The sequence below is a fragment of the Aulonocara sp. 'chitande type north' Nkhata Bay genome, linkage group LG4, assembly GCF_057382095.1.
Source record: "Aulonocara sp. 'chitande type north' Nkhata Bay isolate Kocher_YH1m ecotype deep benthic linkage group LG4, A_spYH_male_GT1.1, whole genome shotgun sequence".
NCBI classification, from domain to species: Eukaryota; Metazoa; Chordata; class Actinopteri; order Cichliformes; family Cichlidae; genus Aulonocara; species Aulonocara sp. 'chitande type north' Nkhata Bay.
Genome location: NC_141347.1, coordinates 12,514,088 through 12,535,367, shown reverse-complemented (window position 1 = coordinate 12,535,367; position 21,280 = coordinate 12,514,088). Strand labels below are relative to the sequence as shown.

Here is a 21,280-nt window from a genome sequence, read left to right as displayed (position 1 = left end):
CGGCCTCTTGGCTGGCGGCCGCTTGGCTGGCGGCCGGCAGCGACGTGGGCGTGTACGAAGACTGTCGGGCGTCTTGGCAGGTCGTCGACGGCGTGAACAAGGATTGGCTGGTGGTCGACGGCGTGGACGATAATCCTTGGATGGTTTGGTTGGTTTCCGTCGACAGGCTGTCCTGACAGGCTCCGGAAACAGCCGCGCTGGACCTGGACGTGGCTTGGCAGGTGGAAGGAGACCAGGCTGAGGCGTGGCAGGCACAGGCGAGGCATCGTCCTCTGGCTGGGTCGCGTCGAGACCAGGCAGCAGCATGGCGGCTGCAGGTGGTAGACCAGGTGGTGGCGCTGCAGCAGATGTGGCAGGATGCTGGACGGGCTCGGCTGAACCTCCAGCTGGCGTGGCATGGCCAGGTGAGGCGTCATCCTCTGGCTGAGGCGTGGCAGGGCCAGAAGCCGAGGCTGGCTGAGGCGTGGCAGGAGCAGTGGCATAGGGCTGGACGTGCTCCTCGGGCACTCCAGCTGACGTGGCATGGGGCCGGACGTGCTCCTCGGGCCCTCCAGCTGACGTGGCATGGGGCCGGACGTGAAATTCCAATAAGAGACCACATGTGGGATAGTTAGAGATTCTGTCTGGAATAAAGCACGAATATTCTTATTACTTTTACTGTGGTTTGTTAGACAGATTCTTCCTATGTGTGAATATAAAGGGTTGGGGAGAGAAACAGATGATATGCAAGGTTGAATACCTTTAAAAAGCATTCTAATACCCGCAGGTATTGCATCAAATAATATGGCATATTCTTTGGGTGTGGCTGGAAATTTATAGGTGTTTAAGAATTCTGAATAGGACATAAGCTGCCCATTAGGATTAAACAGCTGATTCACTAAAACAATCCGTTTCTCAACCCACATAGAAAAAAATAATGATTTATTTTTATACACTATGTTCCTATTATTCCAAATTGAATACGTATGGGGTGTAAAGTTGTGTTTATATATAAGGGACCAAGCTAATAGAACTTGTTTGTGAAACATCGAAAGGTTTTCTGGAAGATTATCTATATTATAATCACAACCTAAGATAAAACGTAGACCACCAAACTTAGAGAAAATGTAGTGAGGAATAAAATTCCAAATGGATACCGGATTTTTAAGAAAATGTTTAGCCCAATTAATCTTAAATGTATTGTTTAGAGTAGTAAAATCCAAAACATTGAGACCAGATTCATCAATACACTTTTTCTGATGTAATATGTCCGGTTTTTCCAGAGGAAGTTGAAGAGCATTCGGTCAATATCCTTACAAGTTTTGCCGTCCACATGCAGAGAAATTGCTGCATAAGTCAGTCGAGACAGACCTTCTGCTTTTGAGAGCAATACCCTTCCTCTTAAACTTAAATCTCTCTGCAACCATTGATTTAATTTGGTTTGAGATTTTTTAATAATTGGGGGAAAATTTTGTAAAATTCTGTCTTTTGGATCTTTGCAGATAATCAGACCTAAATATGTTGCTTCATTTTTACCTGTTATATTACAAATACTCTGAACATTACACTCTTTAGTTAGTTTTATTTTTCTTTCACTGCTCGCTTGTTTTGATGACGTCAAAATCGCCTTTCCGTTTTCATTCGCGGCAGTAAACATGGCGGACAGTTAGCGAAGCCACGGTGTTATATTCAATCCTGGGGGGTTTGGATTTCTCTTTCAGGACGTACGCAAAATGTGTTGCATTGCTTTTGGCACACGGAGGTGTGCGTGTGTGTAGAGGGAGACAATCATACTGTTGATTTTACCGTACACTCTTCTGCTAAATAAGAATTAAGATTTTGTTTTGGAAATAGCAAGTGAAAGTTGTTGTTGCACAAAAGGGAGCTTCCCTCGTTAAAAGCAACTTATAAATATGTAATACTGTATAATCTTTCCACAACGACTCCACTTTTTTTAAATGTTTTTTCTTTCTTGATTGTTTTGTTTGACCAGTTTCTATTTTTCCAGTAAGTACTGCCTCACTACTCCCTTATCTTGCCTTCCAGTATAACATGTTTGTCACTTGGCCCGCCCCGTTACATCACCACCAATAGTTTAAAAAGGCACTCTGGAGTTCAGACACTATCAAGCTGCACAACTTGTTCACACCAAAGAAATGATGGATCACCCAACCTTTGAACGAGAGAACCAAGAGCGTGTGCAGGCGGTGGAGAGTTCATTCCATCAAGCAGGGAAGCCCTTGTCCAAGCCGGGCCGGATTCTAATCGGAGAGGGAACTGTGTTTAAGCAGGGTCGCAAGAAGATACAGCAGAAAATCCTCTTCCTCTTCACTGATATTCTGGTGTACGGCAGCATTGTTGTGCCTGGTCGCTGGTACAAAAAGCAGAAGATCATCCCTTTAGGTGAGACATTCATCTGCGTTTCCTGCAGCTAACCTACTGTGAGAAGATTAATGTGAAACTGCCAAAAAACAATTTTATGACTGAAGAGAAAGAAATATAGACAAAAGCTTCAAGAAGAGCCAACACTATTGAATACTGTCCATAATATGACTGGCAAGTAGAAAATAGCAAGTGTGCTGTGCTAATTTAACTTCATATGTTCAGCTTTCTGCTCATACCACTTTATCCATGTAATTTTTATGTTGTTATCAAATCACTATGATTTTAGAGGACATTGAGCTGGAAGACCTGGAGGACAGTGACATATTCAAGCATCAGTGGCTGATCCGAACACCGAGCAAGTCTTTTTTTGTGTCCGCCCCTTCATACGAGGAGAAGAAGGCCTGGATAGAGCACATCAATGAATGCCGGTCCAGCCTAATGCAGGGCACCAGCCGCAAACCTTCCAAGAAGTTTGCTGTTTCCTTGATTCCTGATCCGACTGCTTGCAAATGCATGCGGTGCCTCTCTACAAAGTTTAGTGGGGTCAATCGTCGACACCACTGCAGGAATTGCGGCTTCTTGGTCTGCAATTCATGCTCCAAGCAACGTGCCGTTATCAATCACATCCACCCCACTAAAAAGCTGAGGATCTGCAGTTTCTGCTACAAGAATATTAATGAAGAGAAGTTTTGCGACAGGGGACACAGCGCCAGGAGAAGCAGCAAGTCAGAGGAGGAAGATTTTTGTCCTTCTGGTGAGGAAAATGAGAAAGTGGAGGAAGGAGAGATAGGGCTCTATTCTCCCAGCAACTGGCTGGACACCAAAAACGGGACTTGGGAACGACTGAGCATTTATGATTACCCAAAGTCAATACCATCACAGTAGCCAATAAACTGCAACAAAGACGCTTTTGAATGGATTCAGATTACAGAAAGTTGATTTTCTTACATGAAGTTACATAAATGTAAAGATAAATGTGACGACGTATTATTTGTTTGTTTCTATTTGTGTTTTAATCTTAGGCTGTACACGCAACAATTTGCACTGTAAATAACAAATCAGGAGTGAGTCGAAAAAATCATTTTAAAAAGACAAGAATATATCATCTTTGTACATATTCAGTGCCATTAACCATGCTAGTTAAATGAATAATGCTCCATCTGCCTGTCACTTTGCTGCTGGAACAGCTGAATTTCACAGTAAAGGATATTTCTATTCCAAAAAGCACTGTCTTCTCCCTGTGCATGTGACTCTGAATGCACGTTTCTTTGTTTGAATGCATGTAAAGTATTTGCATCCAGTATCTGCTCTTTTGCTGCTCCTTAACCTCAACAATAAAGTCCAGATAATCAATTTGTGAGAGATGTTATTACAACACTGAAATCTCATCATTTAGTAATAAGTCCTCTGTTTAGCCCTCAGAGTCTTATTGGAGCATATTACAGTGTTTTCTTTTACTTCTGTGACTTTTTGGGGTTTTTATTGTGCAAGTCAAGGTCAGTGAAGTAACCGTATATAGTTCCTCACCCACAGTATACATTTTTCCAATAAGCATGTATATAAAAACCATTCGGGAAAACACACAGAACCTTTACAGCACCATTGATTTATCATCATTTTTCTTCTCACTGGCATTTTTCATAAATATAACATACAAACATACATATCAAACTGTAGCACGTCCTAGTGTTACAGTACTTGATGACGCTGCTCTAATAATGCGGTAATAACAGAATGTGGCTAAACATTTACACTTCTTTTCAAAGATTTAAGTTCATTCTAGTTAACTCTCTGAATCGAGCACATCCTAATACAGTAGACAGCTCCAAAACAAAAGCGAGTACATTTTTGAGTCAGTCAGCCAGTTTTGAAAGAACAGTAAATCGACTGAAAGCAAAATACTGATGTAGAAATTGTAACTATGTAACAAGAAGTAGACAAATTGCCTTCTAACTAGTGGTGGTTTCGTCAGAAATTTACTGACGTTACTTTACTGACTGCTTATTTTCAAAAGTAGTTAGTTACTCAGTTACTTAGTTACTTTTTAAAAACATGATACACAACCTGAATAGGCAATAAAGCAATAGACCTTTCAGCCCAATTCTACTTTTTCTGCATAATCCATCATACAAAATGTAATCAAATAAAAAAGTCTCTTTTCAAAACTTGTTTTATTAGTTTTAATCTTTTAACTTTGTGCACATTGCATCAAGCAAAAATTAAATTATATGCAACAGTCTTTGACAATTAAACCTATTTTCTGCATATTCCAGAATATAAAATAAGATATATTTTTTTCTGTTTACACTCACTCTTTCAAATAGATGCAAGTAAAACACTCCCTTACTTTACTCATTACTTGAAAAAAGTAATCGGATTACAATGATACATTACTTGTAATGTGTTACTGCCCATCTCTGATGATGACAAGTGTGTGAGTAGCTAAGGCCAAAAACACCCAGTTTCCTGAATTCTTGAAGAACGCTGAAGTTTGAAATACTTCAGGCTGATCGAGCTGATGCAGTGATCTCACTGCATTATCTGCCACATAACCTGATCTTTGCTGATTGACTGGAAGAAATTCACCTGGTTCTACGAAATCACAGTGAGTCATAACGAGGTCAATGTTGATGTCCATTTAAGTTACCAAAAATGGCTCCTTGTGCAGTGAAGGGTTTATTAGACTGAGAGGCAAACTGCTTCTCGCTCAGTCACGTGGAATGGTTTCCACAGAACCCATTTAATATCAGCACTAGTACTGATATACTGGTCAACACAGAGCATGAAGTACAAATAAATACTTGTTGGTTTAAGAAAAAATACATGAATCCCTTTTGAGAAGTTTAATAGAAGTACAGCCACAAAGACTAGAACACCTAGTGTTCAAAAGTAAAATTACCATATTGTCGGGATGCTTGGGGCTTCCCATGCTTTAATTACAATATGATCAGACACATAGAGCTATTTGTCTGTTTGTATATCTGTCAGCGAATTTCCTGAAAGTGGGTGAAGAGGTGGAGCATGAGGAAATGAAGATCTTGGTACAGATTCAGACTGCTTATTTGAAATATGAAAAATATGCCACTGGCTTTGGCAGATGATGTGCTGCTTTAACTGTTGAAAGTTTATCCCCTCACCTGTCAGTATCTTGGATATATTTGGCATTCTTTTAATTATTATCATTATTATTATTATGTATAGCAGATATGATAATGTTGGGGAGTAATATTAATTGCTCTTTGAGGTTGACTGATTTATGTGACCATCCTGTGAGAGAAGATGTGTTTTTCTACCCTTCTGCTACCAGCCTGAAGGCCTGTCTGTCTGTCTGCGAGCCAACAATGATTAAATGATAAATGGTAAATGGACTGATTCTTATATAGCGCTTTTCTACTCAAAGCACTCTGTCATGTCATAACATGTCATAGTTTCAGGTTTCTGCAGTGTATTTGTTCTGTTTGATCCTTGTTACATTGGCTGTGTTTATGGTTTTTCCAGCCTCCGGCCTGAACGTTTGTCTTCATGTGTTAGTTTTTCATGTTTTTGTCATTTCCTGTTTTAGTCTGTAGGTTCGGTTTTTTTCTGTCTTTTTCAAGCCTTTTTCCTGCTTTTGTTCCTCTCATTTTTGACTGAAAGCCCCATCGTCATTACTCTCACCTGTGTTTCATCGTATAATTAGGCCCGCCAATTTAATGCAGTTTCCTTGTATTAAAATATCTCTGGGATTAAATGTTAAGTTAAAGGTAGTAACTTTCTTTAAGCTGACAGAAAGAGTCTGACCCCTTTGAGATCAGGTACGCTGTATGTGACCCACAGTGTAGTATAAGTTTGACATCCCTGGTTTAGATCCAGTTTGTAGTCTGGATGGGAGGAGTCATTTATGGTGTTGTGAGCCTTCTTCGAGCTGTTATTCCAGGGTATGTTGAGAGTGGAGGAGAGCTGGGCATACAAGATGCCCAGCTCTCTGTGATGTGGACTCATAGAAGCTTAAAGATAGCACTAACAGCTGATTGTTGTACATGTAGGACCAAAGAAATTTCACAAACTAACAAACTAACTTGTTGCAACTGTTGCATCCTATCACACTATCACACTCAAATTCAGTGAGCTCTTAAGAACAACCCGTTCATTCACAAACAATATGTTATAAAGGCAGACTGCATGGCTTGGTACTACATTTTACACACCTATGGCCACAGGACTGAAAACATCTAAATTCAAAGATTTAAAGAGTTTGGCCTAATACTTTCTAACTAAATGGTGACACCGTCACATCTTTTGTAAACATCCAGCTCTTTCTTAGAATGAAGAGCAACCTGTTTATGACCACATGGTACAAGGAAATGTTGCCTCTTTTATACACTTACTGAAATCCACATTGCACATTCCAGTCATTGTTTCTCTCTTGTTATGTAATGCCATTCGATTTTTTTGTTTTTGTTTTTTAAACCATCTGGGTTCATGTTGCTTAAGCAAAAGTTATTTTAGTGATACAACAACAAAGCAGATACTGTATGCCATAAACAGTATAGAGTGAGAATGCATGTCAATGTTATTTAAAAAACACTACAAAAGGGTATGAATGTGTGTGTGAATGGGTGAATGAGGCATGTTTCATAAAGTGCTCTGAGTGTGCAAGTGGAGCAGAAAAGTGCTGTATAAAAACAGACATTTATGTATTATTATGTATTATATAATTGTCCCTTTTTGTTTTATTTAAAATCTTCTTTCAGATGTAACTGTTTTCTGTTTTCAAGACCGCAACAAAACGAATGTCAAAAACTGACCACAGGGTGATATATCAAACTAAAACGTCTTAAATCCATTTCTGAGGCTGGGACAGACAGTGCGTTGCATGTGGATTCATGAGCATGAGCCAGTAAAAATGTCACCACAGACTAAGGCACTGCAAACTGACAGAGCATAACAGAGATTTTTATACAGACACCTTTTGGAAAGAAGTTATTACTGCAACAGATCTCTCTAGCGATTGACTTTGGAGCTGTACATAGCTGGTTCCACGGTAAAAGGGTGACACCTATTGGTGAAAGTGGGTAGTGCAGCGGGTTCAGTACAGTGAGTAGAAAGAGAGAATTTGCTACTCTCCGGGCCATTTATAAAATAAGCACAACTTATGAAATCCAGTAGTTTTCAAATACAATGAGCTGCTGTGATATGCTGTGGCAAATAAACCCACTTTTGCTCTGTTTTGACGTATTTTCGTATGATCATTACGCACCACTTTGATGGAGTAATTATGTGGATGCCTAAATATTAAAAAAAGCCGCCATAACTGAGGTTGAACTGAGGGAAAAACTCACTAAAAACAATTATTACAGTGATTTTTAACAGTAGGTACAAAAATGCGTGATTTAAAATGACAGGTTGCGTGGTTGCTATGCGTCTCCAGGTTCTATTTGCATTGCATCTTTTGGTATAGTTCAGACAGATTTCACTCGGCGTGTTGTGCAAAGCTACAAGGGATTTCTGCAAAAGTAAGACAACTTTCTGCTCAAGACTTCTTGCAGCCTTACAAGTGTCCAACTCCCATGTCACGGAGGAAAGCGACCCAGCAACCATCATCCATCATGGAAAATGTGAGATTTTATGACCGTTTTCAATAAGTTTTGAATATTTACTCGACGGCCAGAAAGAGTTCACTTTGCAACAGGGCAACATGAAAATATAGACGACACAAATGTGGATAAAAAGCATTAAAAACGTGCCTGTGCACGTGGGAGTTATACCTGCATGTTAGACTGTTGCACTGTAGCTGTAAACGGGTAAACTGTGCATAAAGTCATTTATGCACAGTTATGTTACCTATAATAACGTTTTCTTTTGTGTGTATTAAATGATCTTGTGGCAGACATGTCACCAAAGATTGCAGCTGGGATAAAAATGTTCAGTTTTTGCTAATAAGTAGAGTATCTTACATCTCGAATTAACTCAAGTGCATAATGATCACCAGGCCTGTTTCTAGCTTTTTTTGGGGGGGGGTGGGGGTGGGCTGTGCATGTTCCTGATTGGGGGCCTTTATTTTGTATTTAAAACTAAAATCAGGGAATAAAACAAGTAAACACTGAGACTTTATTCACTGTAGAAAAGCTAATCCCCAAAATGTTTATTTACAAATATGCAAGCCATGTTCTGCAGCATCATCTGAATTTTCAAATGTACACACACTGTCACATGTTTACAGGAGCCACATGTAACTGTGATCATCTTTAAAATCCTCAAAGCTTCTGCTTTTGGGCTTTTTAAACTAAAGTTTTAATCTCCTTCTTCATTGTGGCTTATGCTACAATTATTCACCTGACAAGACAGTCACCTCTGGGTAGAGGTCCCTCATTACACCACAGCCTAATGATGATCTTGAACTCATTACCCCCCACACACAAGGCAGGGCTCTCCTATTATTGCAGCTTGCTTTTCTTTATATCCTACACGTAATTTTAAACCATATAAGTGCCACACGTGACCAAGCTTAGCCAGTTACAAAGGTATTTTGTGCATCTGCATTGTTCAAAAACGGCAATAAGCAGCAATGATTATAACAGAAATTAGAGTTTAATACAACATGGACTTTGGTGTTTGTTTAGCTTATGCAAATTATTATTTGACATGTCATTTGGGGGTATGCAGCAGTGAAGCTCTAACACGACGAGCCCATAAGTTGACACGTCTTTTATTACACTGACCTTGATGCATTGTCCTGGTTTTAGTTCTTATGATTTTATGTGAACATGTTGGATATTTTTTGTCGTTACAATCACTGTGGACAAGTTATTCAACCATGCGAGTGGTTTAAGTAGTTTATGGACATATGAAAGGGTTTGTTATTTTTTAAATATTTCATGAACTACTAACTGATGTCTGCATTACTGTCATTTTTGTGTATACCTGCAGCTTACTGTGCCTCACCTCAAAGACCATAATTATTGTAAGAGAAACACTGCATGCCAGGCCCGTGATGCAATGAAACCCAGAGCCAGCAGGAAACAACCGTGCTGCAGCAAGGACCAGGTTGGATGTGTAAAATTTCAGGAACAGAATCATTTGAGGGTTTTGAAGTTTGGACTTCATTGTGGTTCATCAAATTTAGATTTTTGTCTTGTTTGAAAAAAATGAGGTCGCTATTAACTACTGACATTCCCTTGTGTGCTTCTGACCTTTCCCCAGGTTGTTAATTCAACCCAGAGGCCCCGGCGCCGTGACAGAACAGTCAGTCAGCCCCGGAAAAGGAAGCGAAGCCCAGCATCCAGTTCTTCCCGACCTCCAAAGACCTCAGTGCCTCCCTCTGCAATCTCCCATGATGACCTGCCAGTGTCAAAAAAATTGCCCCCCAGACCCGAGCCATGCAGTACCAACCACCAGCCAACCAGCTCCAGTGACAGCACTTTAAAAATCTACAACTTCTCAGTGGAAGATTATCAGCGAGTCTACCATGAGGTGGTAGATAGCATGCTGACGTACGTTTGTCTCCAAATGTCCTGTCACTTTTTAAAATCACCAGCTCTAAAATGGTTACAGTATGGTTTTTGACCACATGCATCATTTTGATTGAATTTCTTCTTGCAGGTCCAAGAATGGCCGCAAACGTCCCTACAGTTTAGAGATGGGGAGAAGCATTAAAAAAAAGCTGTGGGAGAGACTGAATCGTCCTATGGTGGAGACATCAACCAGCGAGGACGGACTTGAAGAAATTGACATTGTGTATGGGCAAAAAGTCAAAATCCCACAATATGATTTTGACATTTCGAGTTAGCCAAATCCTCAACATCCACCGAGCAAAAGAGCAAAGGAGAGGTGAATGTAGAGCAGCAGGAGCACTGCTACAAAACATATAACATATAACCCATTTTTAAACTCTGTTTACTGCAGCCTATTTAACAATATAAGCAACTATATAAAAACATAAAAAGAGATCTAGACATAAAAAAAACACGCAAAAAGTGATTGGCATACGATCACTTTTTGGCACATCAGTGCAGCGAGGTTGTAATTGCTGCTTGTAACCATCAGGGGGCAGTATCGCTAGATTGCAGTCTTGGAACCTGTAACGAGAATCACCCTTCATTATCATTAGAGTTACATTGCGCCACACAATATGAATATGATAAAGTCCTAGTATATGTACAAATGCTATGAAGTGAAGTTTTAAATAATACCGTTCGCCCAGTTAGTTTTATTTTTCTTTCACTGCTCGCTTGTTTTGATGACGTCAAAATCGCCTTTCCGCTTTCATTCGCGGCAGTAAACATGGCGGACAGTTAGCGAAGCCACGGTGTGATATTCAATCCTGGGGGGTTTGGATTTCTCTTTCAGGACGTACGCAAAACGTGTTGCATTGCTTTTGGCACACGGAGGTGTGCGTGTGTGTAGGGCGTTGTGCCCTGTGAGTTTTTACTGAACAAAAGGTACAGTGAATTTTTCCCTCCTGTGCTGCTTTCGTTGCTAACGCGGGCCTAGCTATAAGTGCAAGCTAACGTTAGCCGCTAACCTGCCAGGCAAATGCTTTTGACCGGCATGATTTAACATATGTATGTATGTGTTACAAATGTTTGATTGGCTCTGTGGTGTTTATCAGCTCATTCAATAGTTTAATTGTGCAAAGAGCTTAGATAGTTTGACTCGTGCGTTGATTGTCAACTTTCTTATCTTCTTTGCTAATAATAGCTAACAGTAAAATTCTTTAAGGCGTGTATTGTAGATAGTTTGGTTAAACTGCCTTGATATCGAAGTTAGAATTAACAAAAAGGAGGCTGCAATTTGTCAAAAATGAATTCAAACATTGTTTAAAGTCTCAGTGATTCATAAATATGAGCTAAAAGTGTTATTTTTAGGTTGTGACAAAATCCGACTTATTCTTGAACGTACCACAAAATAACAACGTAAGGTTTCCTTTACAAGTCACTTCTCTTCTGTTTTGCTGTATTACATGGCAGCGTGAAGGAGACCTACCGTCACAATGGGGCGACGTTCAACCTCCTCCACCAAGAGTGGGAAGTTTATGAATCCCACCGACCAGGCCAGTAAGTGCTGATAACAAACTGACGCTAATTCAATCATGAATTGATCTGCTGGATATTGCTCAGTTGCTGATTAGATATAAAAATGGTCATTTCTTCCCCCCCTTCTACAGGAAAGGAGGCCAGAAAAAGGGAGTTAAAAAAGGTTAGAACCATTCACTTAAAAAAAAAAAGATATTTCTAAATATGCAATACAGGATAACAATACTGTGATAATATGATGGTAACATCGTTTTCATTTGGAAATATTAGAACAAGAAGCAGAGGATGATGGTGAGAGCAGCAGTCCTGAAGATGAAGGATCCCAGACAGATCATCAGAGACATGGAGAAGCTGGATGAGATGGGTGAGATGACAGGGCAGAGTTTATGCAATTTAGATGTTAGAGATATATTTAGTTGTAACTATTTAGTTGTATGTTTGCCACTTGTAGAGGACCTGAGCTTGTGGAACACATGTATCAGTAGATTAATGCTATATATAATTAGTGTGTGTATTTAAGTATTTCAGGCCTTTAGGTAACAGCAGAAAATCACAGTCAAAATCTGAATTCTACAATTAATTTGCTGCTTTTCTAATGAAAATAATTACTTTGTTTCTGAACAGAGTTCAACCCAGTTCAGCAGCCGTTGCTGAATGAGAAGGTGTTGCGGGACAAGAGGAAGAAGTTGCGTGAGACATTTGAGCGCATTGTTCGTCTGTACGAAAGAGAGAATCCTGAAACCTACAAAGAGCTACGCAAACTTGAACTGGACTATGAGACTAAAAGAGGGCAGCTGTCTCTTTATTTTGACTCAGTCAAGGTGTGTTGGAAACTACATGACAGTTTTGGGGGGCGGGGTTCCTCAGTTTATAATAATTCTTGCATAAATTGATGCAGGAATGAGAGGTATATTGTATGCACATTGTCCTCTTCTTGTTACACTATTTCTCCTTTGAACAGAGCCTTCCATTCCTGGATTTGAAAAGGACTCTGCAATGGATTTGGGGAGAGATCGGGACAGCGGGAGTGAGAGCGACAGAGATCAGGACGATATTGATGACGACAGCGACTCTGAAGACATCAGTGAAGAAGAGAGAGATGAAGGGGGAGATGGTGAACAGAGAATGCGCTTGGACAGGCAGGACGATGAGAGAGAACGAGAAGAAGATAGAGACAGAAGTGAAAGACATGGTGGTGAGTGTTTCTGACTGCTTCAACACATTTAAGCCTCAACTCACGTCTTTGTTGCCTTTATTTATCTCTTGATCTTATAACTGTTTCTATTCTGTTGTATTCCTGAATTTGTTATTATTTAACTACTGCAGGTCGTAGCGTACGTTTCGCAGATATGCCTGCAGAGGCACCCCGTGAAGGAAAAAGGAAGAAGAAGAGGGTTGTGAAGAAGACCAAGGCCATTACACCTCTGCAAGCCATGATGTTAAGGATGGCAGGTACTGTTAGTGCTAAGCACTTACTAAGCTAGTGCTCCTCACAGTGTCTTTTCTTTGTATGATGATATGCTATGCCATTTTTATTTGTTCATTTTTTGTCTTCAGGTCAGTCAGTTCCTGACGAGGAGGAAGAAGAAGAGGTAGAGGAAGAATACACAGATGAATCAGACAGCTCTGACATCGAGGACAGAGGCCCTCCAGGGGACAACCAGTCCCATCTCATGGCCAATCAGTGACTACCCCCTCCAGCTGGGACCACGGGACAGCAAGGGCCTCCACACATGCAAGGGCCACCGATGACAGGACCTCCACCACTTGGTCCACCTCCGGCACCACCAATGAGGCCTCCTGGTCCACCATCTGGCCCACCTCCTGGCCCCCCACCAGGTTCGCATTCTGATTAGCTAAAAGATTGATTGCTTCAACTCTGAAGTCATACTAGAATAATTTCCTGTGCCTGTTCTGTGGGGGTCTTCTACTTCTCTAAGTGTGAGTGCTCTGCATCGTTTTTTCAAAGAGATCTTCTGTTATCTTCAGGTGCTCCTCCGTTCTTGAGGCCTCCTGGCATGCCTGCAGGAATGAGGGCTCCAATGCCTCGGCTTCTGCCTCCTGGGCCTCCACCAGGTCGACCACCTGGTCCTCCACCAGGCCCCCCTCCTGGCCTTCCACCAGGCCCTCCACCACGTGGTCCACCTCCCAGATTACCACCCCCAGCACCACCAGGTAGGCACGTGTGTGGAGGCAATCTAAAGATATAAAATAGTGAGAACTTCTGTTGAATGCATTTCTCATTTATGTTTTTTTTTCTCCTTGTAGGTATCCCGCCTCCTCCCCCAAGAGCTGGAGGGCCTCCGCGTCCTCTTGCACCACCTCTGTCTCTCTTCCCTCCACCTCTCAATTCCAATGTGCTGAGTGCTCCTCCAAACATTGTTCAGCGACAAAAAGGCTCAGGATCCAGCCAGGACGGTTTACAGACCAACCTGCAACCCCCTGCCATGCCCATGCGACCTGGTGTCATGCAGATGCCCCCTCCGCCTGGGACAGCTGCTGCCTCCACAGGCACCAATCCGGGCAGCAATCCCCCCAGCCATCACCACCCTCCCACCATCGAAAAACGCGCAAACATCACCTCTGTCGCAGCTGCAGGAGGCAACCTGGCAGCAGGTGCCGGTGCAGGCGGGGCTACCATCTCTGCCAAACCTCAAATTATCAATCCCAAGGCAGAGGTGACCCGCTTTGTGCCCACAGCGCTGAGGGTGCGTAGGGACAAGGTTGGAACAATGCCAGGAGCAGCACCTGGGCCCATGGAGAAAGCAGGGGGTTCTGTTGGAGGAAGGAGGGGAGATGAAGGTGTGGGAGGAGGCCAGTGGCAGAAACAGCACAGCACAGCAACAGCTCCTATGGGCGTGGCCAATCCATCACAGATGGGTGCTGTGTCTCAGCCCAACATGAAGACTAAAGACCAGGTGTATGAAGCCTTTATGAGGGAGATGGAGGGACTCCTCTAAGACTCGGGAGCGTACTGCCGATAATGATGATCAGTGTGGCAAGCTGAACAACAGCAGTGTGTTTGTTTTGTGTTTTCTGTGCAGAGTTATAGAGGTAGCCGTCTTCAAACTTTCAGCTAGAATCAGTTTGTCTGTCACCTACCAGTGAAAGGCCACTACACCCTCAGCTTTGTTCTCTACAGGCTCATATTCATTTGATCTGGGTTAGATTTTTGTTGCATCAACAAGAATGTGCATTTCAAAAAGAGTAAGAAATCTGTTTATTTTACTGGGTAACTTGCATAGTCAATTCAAGAGAAGAACACTATGCTCTGCACAGAAGTGCTTTTTCACATCCAGCATATTGTTTTGTTTTTTTTGTCTTGTTTTTTAACTCTGAAATTGTTTTTCTTCCAACCACCTGTTTGCAACTTGACCTTAGAAGCAATCTTGTATTACTTTTTTCTGTTTTTTTATTGCAGATCTCCTAACATAAAAATAGTTATAGAATGTTTTCCAACCACTGACAACAGTAAAAGTGTAAAACTGTTTGATCTTCAGCCAAATAAAAACTCAAAAAACTGGTTTAATCTTGTTTCAGTGTGAATCAATCCGCGACAGAAATTCCCATGTCGTATTTTTAGCCAATCACTGGCGTTTTCGGTCGTAAACACAAACTTCCATCATCCACTGCGGCTTAAGCTCGAACTCGTTTCCGCATCTGCGCAGTGCGGAACTGACGACACGTTGGGGCGAAAAGCATGGCGGACGAGGAGAGCGTGAAGCCAAACACATACGAAACACGAAATTTCGAGCAGCGATGAAGGAAGCGATCACGGTGATGGCGGAGAAAACGACGAGACGGTGAAGAGCTTCAAGGATCTGGTAGGTTTGCTTCAGCGAGTGAAGGAAAAGAGTCAGGCACATTAACACGGAGAGACCACTGCTGTTCGAGTTAGCTACAACTCCGCTGTGTTATGTAAACCTCATTTTATCCTTTTAAATATGAATGGGATATGTCTGTGAGACATATACGGCGCTAGTACACAATTACGATCGTGTTACAAAGATTTCTACCTTTTGTCTGCTTCCGACAGGGTGTTACTGATGTCCTATGCGAGGCTTGTGATCAGCTGGGATGGAAGAGCCCCACGAAGATCCAGATAGAAGCTATACCGGTGGCTCTGCAAGGTGAGAAATCACGCTTACCTCTTTCTGTCAGTTTTACTCAAGTAACAGTACATGATCACACGGAACAACCATACGCACATTTTTGGACATCAGGAAAAATACAACCCTCTGGAATAAAATTCTTTTCGCTCTGCGGGAAATATTTAGTTATGTAATTCCAACGATTGTTTCAGATCCTCTACTTGGATCATCTTAGAGGCCATTTGCGTCCATGCTGTTTAAGTCCCCTAAGGTTTTAAACAATGAGCTGTAGACAATGGGTGGTTGTTGTTGAGGAGATCCTTGTGATGGACAAACTCGCATACAGACAGAAAAAGAAAGAAGAAAACTTTCTACAAGACTGGGACAAATGTTTATTATACAAAGTGAAGAAAGGACATGAATAAATTGAATTATTAAAAGAGGCAGATTTACTCCGACACTACCAGCCCCTGAATGTTCAAATATTCATGAACTTGTTTTTATATGTTTTTGTATGGCTACTTTTCAGCTTTGTTTTGGCATTAGCATAGCCACCATTTGTGCATCATTGTACTAGACCATCAAAAAAACAAGTTGAAGTAACAATGACAGCAAATATCCTGTTAATCAGAGATGATGGGCTAAATGCATGGCCCAGGGATTTGAAATCTGAAATCTCAGCAGAGGATTGGAAATCAGTTTGTGCTCAAATTCATACCGTGATTACACACCTCATATCTGTACGTGTAACATATGAAACTTCTCCATATTTCTCTGTGAATCATTACGATTTAACATGGACTGAAGCTAAAGGAGCAGCGCTTCAGTCTGAATCTCAGGACTTGTTTAAATCTCTAAAGGTTAAAGTGCGTAACATTTCTTGTCTCCTTGTGACCTGCAGGGAAGGATGTTATTGGCCTGGCGGAGACTGGTTCAGGAAAGACCGGTGCCTTCGCTCTGCCTATCCTCCAGTCGCTGCTGGCCTCCCCCCAGAGGCTTCACACACTTGTTCTCACCCCCACTAGAGAGTTGGCATTTCAGATCTCTGAGCAGTTTGAGGCCCTGGGCTCCAGTATCGGCGTTAAGTGCGGTACGTGTCCTTGAAAGGTGAGGCGGCTTGCAGTAGTGCGGGAGGCTCTGTGCTCTAAATCCGTCTGTCTTCCGTTGCAGCCGTGATAGTTGGTGGAATCGACATGATGTCCCAGTCCCTGGTGTTAGCGAAAAAGCCTCACATCGTTATTGGTAAGACTTTACCTTTAAGAGCGTTGCATATTTTTCACACTTCACACGTCTGCTTATGTTCACCCACTGTTGTAATGTTTGTATCCTTTATAAACTGATTTTGATGATATACTTTTAAGTAAAAAAATCGTTTTGTTTTTTTCCAGCCACGCCCGGTCGTTTGATCGATCACCTCGAGAACACAAAGGGCTTCTCTCTACGAGCGCTGAAGTTCCTGGTCATGGATGAAGCAGACAGAATCCTCAACATGGACTTCGAAACTGAGGTCAGTAGCTTCCTATTGGTAGGAGACTCACTATAGCACCTCAGCCACATCCTCCTCAGTGTGCTGTTAAATGGCAGGCTCAAAGGTTATTGATGAAAGCATTTTAAAGTGAATGTGACAACCTTTATGGCAGTTTAAATCCAAAAAGTGAAATTTACCTAAACTTCGCATTACTGGCCGTAAGCTGGTAAAAACCCAAGTTGACGTATATTTTTTTGGTTGACAGTGGAGCATTTTGAAAGATTACAAATAGCTGATAGGCTGAGCTTTAAATTAAAAACCTGCTGGCTACGGGCTCCACACCTCCAACGCCTCAGGCTAGATTTGCGCCTGTGACGTGTCCATTTGTGAAGCTCTTTGCCTATAAACAGAGAAGGTTTTCGAGAATTTAACCTGTACAAATTTCAAGAAGCATGTAGCTCATGTAAACTGTCATTTTTATACCTATTATTATTTATTTTTTTACCAGGTGGATAAAATCTTGAAGGTGATCCCAAGAGAAAGACGCACTTTCTTGTTCTCGGCTACCATGACCAAAAAGGTATCTTTGTGTTCTTCTCTCTTTGTCGACTCTAGATGACGGAGAATGTTAGTCGCGTTTCTTTTAGCCGTCCTTGTCCTGCACATTATGGGGGACAGTAATAAGCAGCTGCCAGAGTAGCCTTTGCCTGACCTTCTGTCATATGTTTACAGGTCCAGAAACTAGAGAGAGCAGCTTTGAAAGATCCTGTGAAGTGCGCGGTGTCTACGAAATACTCCACAGTAGACAAACTGCAGCAGTACTACATCTTTATACCATCTAAGTACAAGGTAGGGTGCACACGTGTACATGTGCTGACCATGTGCTGACAGTTGTGTTTGTGACCTGCTGAAGCTGTTTTATATTCAGTAAGTTTAGCTCTTGGTTTTGCCAACAGGACTGCTACCTGGTTTCCATCCTGAACGAGCTGGCCGGGAACTCCTTTATTATTTTCTGCAGCACGTGTAACACAGCCCAGCGGGTGGCGCTGTTGTTGAGGAACCTCGGCATCACTGCTATCCCTCTACATGGGCAGATGAGTCAGGTAAAGCTTCAGAGACTCGGTTGAGTATAAGGATTTAACCTGAGATGTTAGCATTCATTATAGTGCCTGCTGCTCTGTCAGCATTACCTACGCATACTATAAAACCCTGTAAACAGTTTGGTTTATGATCACACTTGCAACACATGCTAAAGTCATGCTTAATTAACTTTACATGCAAGTTAGTGTACTTTTTGTACCATTTGGAAACATCTGGAAGTCATTGTCATGGTCTGCAGTTTACCATAAGCAGTCTACAATCAAATCTACATTCAAATCAGGCTGCAGTTCACTTAAATGTTTGAATAGAGCTCTTTGCACCATCTAAGATGCTGTTTTTGTAGACCAAGAAAAATTTCTTTCACTCATGAATGAAAGTGAATGTTGACCAGCTTTGGTCCCGTTTGGCTGGATGTCAGCCCTCTTTCTGGTTTTGTGGCATTACAGCAAATGTGACCTAATGTATGATATGAGTTGTGTGTAAATATGCACACAGACATTTATCAAATGGAGTTTTTAAGGAAGTGAAAGTTTTCCCTTTTTCTTTCTGGTGGATACTGTGATGTGATCTGGATCTTCCTTCCTTCGCCGTGCAGAATAAACGTCTTGGAGCTCTGAACAAGTTCAAGTCCAAGTCTCGGTCGGTGCTGCTGGCGACTGACGTGGCATCCAGAGGACTGGATATTCCTCATGTCGACTGCGTCATCAACTATGACATTCCCACTCACTCTAAGGTACCGAGGCGCTGATAATCATGTTGGTGGTGCGTTTGATGATTTATTTCACTTCACCGATGAGCTGATCTGTGGATGTGTTTGATCCTACAGGACTATATTCACAGGGTTGGCCGAACAGCCAGAGCAGGACGATCTGGAAAATCCATCACTTTCGTCACTCAGTAAGAAGGGCCTTTTTATTGTCACCAGTCATTCCATATACAATAACATCTCTGCTTTGTTTCCACTTATTGCCATTTTTATACCATTTTGACATGGTTGAGTAAGTTGTGCAATACTGTGGTTTGGAGAGGAAGGTCACTGCAGCAAGTAAATGTGTCTGGTGTCCATATAACCATAGGTATGATGTGGAGCTTTTCCAGCGAATTGAAAGCTTGATTGGGAAGAAACTTCCAGCCTTTCCAACCCAAGAGGAGGAAGTGATGATGCTGGTGGAGAGGGTGAGCGAGGCCCAGAGATTTGCCAAAATAGTAAGTCATCCTGTCTTTATTGTGTCTTTTCTCTGTATTTGTCAGGTATAGCCTAAAATTTGAAGAAGAAAAAAACATGCTGTGTGAAAACAATGGTGCATAAACCCGTCTGAGCCTGCCTGGCCAATGCATCAGTATTTAGTGGTATGTTTCTACATGAGGTGATTTGAGCTTTGTGACACAGTGTGTTATCCTCTTGAAATCAGCCATCAGAAGATGGATACAGCGTGGTCATAAACAGATGGACATGATCAGACAGGCTGTGGTGTATGAACAGTAAACAGTTGGTGCTAAGGATCCCAAAGTGTGCTGGAAAAATATCCCCAAAACCATTACACCACCAGCAACCTGAGCTGTTGATAAAATGTCGTTTATGCCAACTGTTACCATCCTATCCAATTGTGGCAGCAGAAATCAACACTCATCACACAAGGCAACATTTTTCCAATCTTCTGTTGTCCTTCTGTTTCATGAGACCATGCAGCTTCTAGCTTCAGTTCCTTGTTTTTAGCTGACCAGAGCAGCACTCTGTGTGGTCTTCTGCTGCCGCAGGTCATCTGCTTCAAGTTTCGAAGCAGATGACCAGAGAACTGACCACACTGGATATTTGCATTAACAGGCAGGTGTAGGTGGTAAAGTTGTTGGGGAGTGTAATGATTTAAATGTAACCATATATTTAAAAGAGCAATGACTGCAAGCATAAACTAAAAGTTACGAACAAATGTTTGAAACTTGGCTAAACCTTGGCTAATTTCTTCAAAAATACATATTTAGAAATGTTTGATTTTTTAAAATTAAACTTGTTCCATCTTGACCTAAAATGCCTGTATATAGAATATAGTCAGCTATTAGTGTAGATGAACATTAAGAAAACGTTTGTGTTCCCCAGGAAATGAAGGAGCAAGGCGACAAAAGGAAAAGGCCTAAAAGAGGGGACGGAGACGATGATGACACGGAACAGGCGACCGGCGTGAGGAAGAAGGTTAAAGGAGGAGGAGGAGGAGGAGGAGGAGGGAAGAAGCGTGGCGGAGGAGCCTGGAGGGGCGGACGCTGAAGAGCCCCAACATTAACAGACTGTACAGAACTATGACATACAACGCCTTTACCGTCTTTTGAAACTTTCATTGTTATGACACGTTTTCCACTGCTTCCTTAGTAAAGTGAATGACTATTTAATTACAGAAAACACATGTTTTTCTCGCCCCTGGTGACATGTTTCCATTTGTAATAAAACTCAAGAAGTCGCACGATTGTGTGAGCTGGTGCCGCTGCTGATGTTGCTTTCAGACACAAGAGGGAGCTGTTTCAGTCAAAAGCCACGTTATGTTTTATTAAGAAGTACTTAACCCTTCTTGTTTTCTAGCTTTTTTGTTTAGAAAACATGTGAGGTATTAGACAACAATAACAATGCGTGGCAAATTGAGGCGGTTTTATAATGCATGCAAGCAGCAGTTGCAATAGTTATTATGTTTTGGGTTTTTTTTATGCTTGTCAGTGGTTTGCAGCAAATTGGGGGGTTGGTTTGTTCCAGCCAATAGTGGAGAAGGGCAGAGAAAGACCGCAAAGCGAGAGCCCAATCGCTTCTAGGCTGCATGTAGTGGGTGTGCAGTGCCTAGATATTTGTGGGATAGATCTTAAAAGGTATCCACCGCAGCATAATGCCCGACAGTGTATTCATTATTGCTGCCTTCATTAATGCCATTGAGGGGATTCTGACAGGCGTGAAGGCACGCACATAAAAATTTATTAGCGGCTGAATCCTGACAAGAGTGCGACAGTGTGGCGTATTGATCTGCGCGATCACTTTCTAGTGCGCACAGTCCACCGTAGGCGGGAGCAGCGGTGGTCAAGCCTGCTCTCTTTAGGAGGGGCCCCAGTGTGGAGGCAGCACTGTGCACTGTGGTGCATACCGAAGCCCAGATACATGCCTGCATTTCTCTTGTGGCTAGCAGCTGTATAGTTGCGTTCAGGGTCGAATCAGGGGGAGCTTTGTGAACAGGTTCTGACTGCTGCAGGTAAGTTTGCTCGCGCCAGCC

General features: G+C 42.0%; 3 protein-coding genes and 1 pseudogene across 3 annotated transcripts; all 4 read left to right on the top strand.

Annotated features, from left to right (window-relative positions):
• The first annotated feature begins 2,120 nt into the window (after nt 1-2,120).
• Nucleotides 2,121-3,698, top strand: LOC147332082 (pleckstrin homology domain-containing family F member 2-like). The gene is made up of 2 exons (XM_086290552.1): nt 2,121-2,382; nt 2,651-3,698. The coding sequence occupies exons 1-2, from the start codon at nt 2,136-2,138 to the stop codon at nt 3,247-3,249; spliced, it is 846 nt and encodes a 281-aa protein (XP_086146678.1). The 5' UTR covers nt 2,121-2,135; the 3' UTR covers nt 3,250-3,698.
• A 3,830-nt stretch (nt 3,699-7,528) lies between these two features.
• Nucleotides 7,529-10,641, top strand: LOC147332081 (uncharacterized). Its single transcript, XM_086288479.1, has 4 exons — nt 7,529-7,961; nt 9,274-9,390; nt 9,547-9,836; nt 9,946-10,641. Exons 1-4 carry the CDS (start codon nt 7,914-7,916, stop codon nt 10,130-10,132), a joined length of 642 nt encoding a protein of 213 aa, XP_086144605.1. The 5' UTR covers nt 7,529-7,913; the 3' UTR covers nt 10,133-10,641.
• Nucleotides 10,642-10,669: 28 nt separating this feature from the next.
• On the top strand, nt 10,670-14,907 carry LOC147332080 (WW domain-binding protein 11-like; annotated as a pseudogene).
• A 156-nt stretch (nt 14,908-15,063) lies between these two features.
• ddx47 (DEAD (Asp-Glu-Ala-Asp) box polypeptide 47) lies at nt 15,064-20,491 on the top strand. Its single transcript, XM_086288478.1, is given in 13 exon segments — nt 15,064-15,110; nt 15,112-15,202; nt 15,415-15,508; nt 16,371-16,559; nt 16,640-16,711; nt 16,858-16,976; nt 17,446-17,517; nt 17,670-17,786; nt 17,894-18,040; nt 18,634-18,771; nt 18,865-18,935; nt 19,115-19,244; nt 20,134-20,491. Coding segments are annotated over 13 exon segments (1,437 nt in total). The 5' UTR covers nt 15,064-15,078; the 3' UTR covers nt 20,299-20,491.
• The last annotated feature ends 789 nt before the right edge of the window (nt 20,492-21,280 follow it).